General features: G+C 56.2%; 1 protein-coding gene across 1 annotated transcript in view; it reads right to left on the reverse strand.

The window, feature by feature from the left end:
- Positions 1–798: 798 nt before the first annotated feature.
- Positions 799–2,500, reverse strand: part of ENH_00054740 (hypothetical protein, conserved) — a gene marked incomplete at both ends in the record, with an annotated part of 2,346 nt that continues 644 nt past the window's right edge. Inside the window, one exon of the mRNA XM_013581544.1 lies at positions 799–1,603. Coding sequence (XP_013436998.1) covers positions 799–1,603 — 805 coding nt within the window. The remainder of the gene's footprint in view (positions 1,604–2,500) is intronic.

Below are 2,500 nucleotides of genomic sequence, written 5' to 3' on the forward strand. Positions count from 1 at the left end.
GCCGCCGGTGGCGCCGCCGAAAACCACCAATTGGAGGTTATCCACGCAACAAGCTGCATGCGCTGCTCGAGGGTTTGGAGGGTTTTCTGCAGAAAGTTTTGTCCAAAAAGAAGAAGAAACTTCAAACACGAAAGTCTCGTTCGTTATGCTGTAGCCCCCAGCCGCTGCGCACACGCCCGCCAAACCCTAAACCCTAAACCCTAAACCCTAAACCCTAAACCCTTTTCTCTTGTTTCCTCCCTTTTTCAAACCCTCCTAAACCCTAAACCCTTTTTTCTTGTTTCTTCCCCTTTTCAAACCCTCCTAAACCCTAAACCCTTTTTTCTTGTTTCTTCCCTTTTTCAAACCCTCCTAAACCCTAAACCCTAAACCCTTTTTTCTTATTTCTTCCTTTTTTCAAAACCTCGTAAACACTAAACCCTAAACCCTTTTTTCTTATTTTTTCCTCTTTTCAAACCCTCCTAAACCCTAAACCCTTTTTTCTTATGTCCGCCCTTTCCTCTTTTTTCCCAAACCCTCCCAAACCCTAAACCCTTTTTTTTCACTTCCTCTCTTTGCTTCTCCGCCCGAACCCTCCTAAACCCTAAACCCTAAACCCTTCTTTTTAGTTTCCGCTTTTATTTTCGCAAACCCTCGTAAACCCTAAACCCTTTCAAGATATAATTAAAAATAACCAAAAGAAGACACAATTAAAAGCAAACGAAAGAGCGGCGAAAAGCAGCAAAACAGCCCCAGCAGCAGCAGCAGCAGCAGCAGCAGCAGCAGCAGCAGCAGCAGCAGCAGCAGCAGTGTACGTACACCCCACCGCGCCCCCGAAAACCACAACTTTGTTAAACCCCACATAAGTGGAAGTGTGGCCGAAGCGAGCTGAGGGGGCCTCTCCGACATGAAATGCTGCTCGGGGGCCCCCTGCTGCTGCTGCTGCTGCTGCTGCTGCTGCTGCTGCTGCTGCTGCGGAGGCGGGGGGGGCCGCGGCCGCGGAGGCGGGGCCTGCTGCTGCTGCTGCAGCAGGAGCTGCTGCGGGAGCAGCTGCTGCTGCAGCAACGCCGCTCGCTGCGGAAGAGGACGGGACGCCGCCTCCTGCTGCTGCTGCTGCTGCTGCTGCTGCTGCTGCTGCTGCGAAGCCGCCACTGCCGGCGGTCAGGGCACTCATCCTCGCTCTCCCGCTGCGGGTCTCTCTCACGCCGCTGCTGCTGCTGCTGCTGCTGCTGCTGCTGCTGCTGTTGCTGCTGCTGCTGCTGCTGCTGCTGCTACTGCTGTTGCTTCGATGCGAGCACTGCGCCGGGGACGACGTAAATAGGGCAAGCGGCTCGCCGAAATAAAGCTGCTGCTGCTGCTGTTGCTGCTGCTTCTGTTGCTGTTGCTGCTGCAGCCCTTTACGCTTTCCCTTGGGGGCTTTGCGGGGTGCTGCTGGCTGCTGGCCGTGCGGCTGCTGCTGCTGCTGCTTCTGCAGCAGCAGCTGCTGCTGCTGCTGCTGCTGCCTGCTGCTGTCTGCTGCTGCTTCTGCTGCTGCTGCTGCTGCTGCTGTGCTCACGCTGTTGTCGCTGCTGCTGCTGTCCTCTGTGTGTCCAAGCCCTAATTTCCTCGTAAAGACACAAGACAACTGCAGCAGCAGCAGCAGCAGCAGCAGCAGCAAGAGCAGCAGCAGGGGAAGTGCCCTCTGCCTGCTGCGGGAGATGAGAAGGATTGCGCTGCGCTGCTGCTGCTGCTGCTAAGACTCCTGCTGCTGCTGTTGCTGCAGATGCGGCTGCTGCTGCTGCTGCGCAGCTAGCGTGAGGGGAGCTTTGCTGCTTCGGCTGCTGCTGCTATTGCTGCGGCTCCCGCTGCTGCTGCTGCTGCTGCTGCTGCTGCTTTTGCTGCTACTGTTGTTGTTGCTGCTGCTGCTGCAAGCCTCAAGAGCCCCCAAAACCAAAAGGGGTTTGGCCCGAGATGAACTCTGCCTCGGAGTCCCACCAGGTGCTGCCCGCCTTGCTGCTGCTGCTGCTGCTGCTGCTGCTGCTGCTGCTGCTGCTGCTGCAGGATTGTTGCTGCTCGACTCCAGCAGGCAATCAGGACAAGCTCAGCAGCAATTATAAATAAAGTTAAAGACAGGCTTTTGAAAGGGCCCCAGCAGCACGTGCTGCTGCTGCTGCTGCGCAGACAGCGAGCAGCAGTGGCTGCTGCTGCTGCGGCTGCTGCTGCTGCCTTTTTGCTGCTGCTGCAGCTCGCTGTCCACTGCTGCTGCTGCTGCTGCTGCTTTAACTTCAAATTAAAATTAATGAACAGAATTAAGCCCAGCAGCAGCAGCAGAGACACTCAGGTGTATCTCCAGCTGGCAGCAGCCCTGCGACGACCGCCGTCTTAAGGGCCCCCAAACCCTAAACCCTCAAACCCCAAACCCTAAACCCTAAACCCTAAACCCTAAACCCTAAACCGTTGAGTCTAAACCGCAGACTCCCAAGTCTTGCAGCTGCTGTGGGGGCTCATCGCAGCTAGCTCTGGTTTCTGCTGCCTGGGAGCC

This window comes from Eimeria necatrix, genomic scaffold, assembly GCF_000499385.1.
Source record: "Eimeria necatrix Houghton genomic scaffold, Enh_scaff447, whole genome shotgun sequence".
Taxonomy (NCBI): Eukaryota; Apicomplexa; class Conoidasida; order Eucoccidiorida; family Eimeriidae; genus Eimeria; species Eimeria necatrix.